The following is a 401-nucleotide window of genomic DNA, read 5'->3' as shown; positions in this document are numbered from 1 at the left end:
GCCTGCGTGAGGGTGGTGGCCTCGCCCGCCTCGCTCATGCCGCCTCCTCTGCTCTCACTCGGGCACCTCGGTGGCGGTTGGTCGGCGGTTAGCGCGGCTGGTGGTCGCCCGCGGCGGTCGGGGCTCGTTCTCGGGGAGGCCGGTAGGGCTCTCGCGGCGCAGGCGGCGGCCGAGGTGGGGTCTCGCGGCGGCGGCGGCTCGCGCTCTCGGGCTGCGCCCTGGCTCTCGGGCTCCTCGCTCGATCTTACTGCCCCAAAAATGGCCCCGCACAAGTTTTTCTAGGCGGCGCACCAGCCCGGGAGGGAAGGGCGGGCGGGGGAAGAGGGCGGGGAAACTTGGCTCCCGAGTGGGGCACCGCCTCTCATTAGCATTTAAAGGCGCCGCAGCCCTTTCCAGCGCTG

At 72.1% G+C, this 401-nt stretch overlaps 1 protein-coding gene across 1 annotated transcript in view; it reads right to left on the bottom strand.

The window, feature by feature from the left end:
* YBX3 (Y-box binding protein 3) overlaps positions 1-38 on the bottom strand; it is a 22,809-nt gene extending 22,771 nt beyond the window's left edge. Inside the window, exon 1 of the mRNA XM_045293255.1 lies at positions 3-38. Within this exon, the coding sequence (XP_045149190.1) occupies positions 3-38 (36 nt within the window). The remainder of the gene's footprint in view (positions 1-2) is intronic.
* Positions 39-401: the final 363 nt, after the last annotated feature.

The sequence above is a fragment of the Echinops telfairi genome, unplaced genomic scaffold (genome assembly GCF_000313985.2).
Source record: "Echinops telfairi isolate 266 unplaced genomic scaffold, ASM31398v2 ScPeMD7_1957;HRSCAF=2489, whole genome shotgun sequence".
Classification (NCBI taxonomy): Eukaryota; Metazoa; Chordata; class Mammalia; order Afrosoricida; family Tenrecidae; genus Echinops; species Echinops telfairi.
The sequence above is the reverse complement of the archived record's forward strand: the minus strand, read 5'-3'. Positions and strand labels throughout refer to the sequence as shown.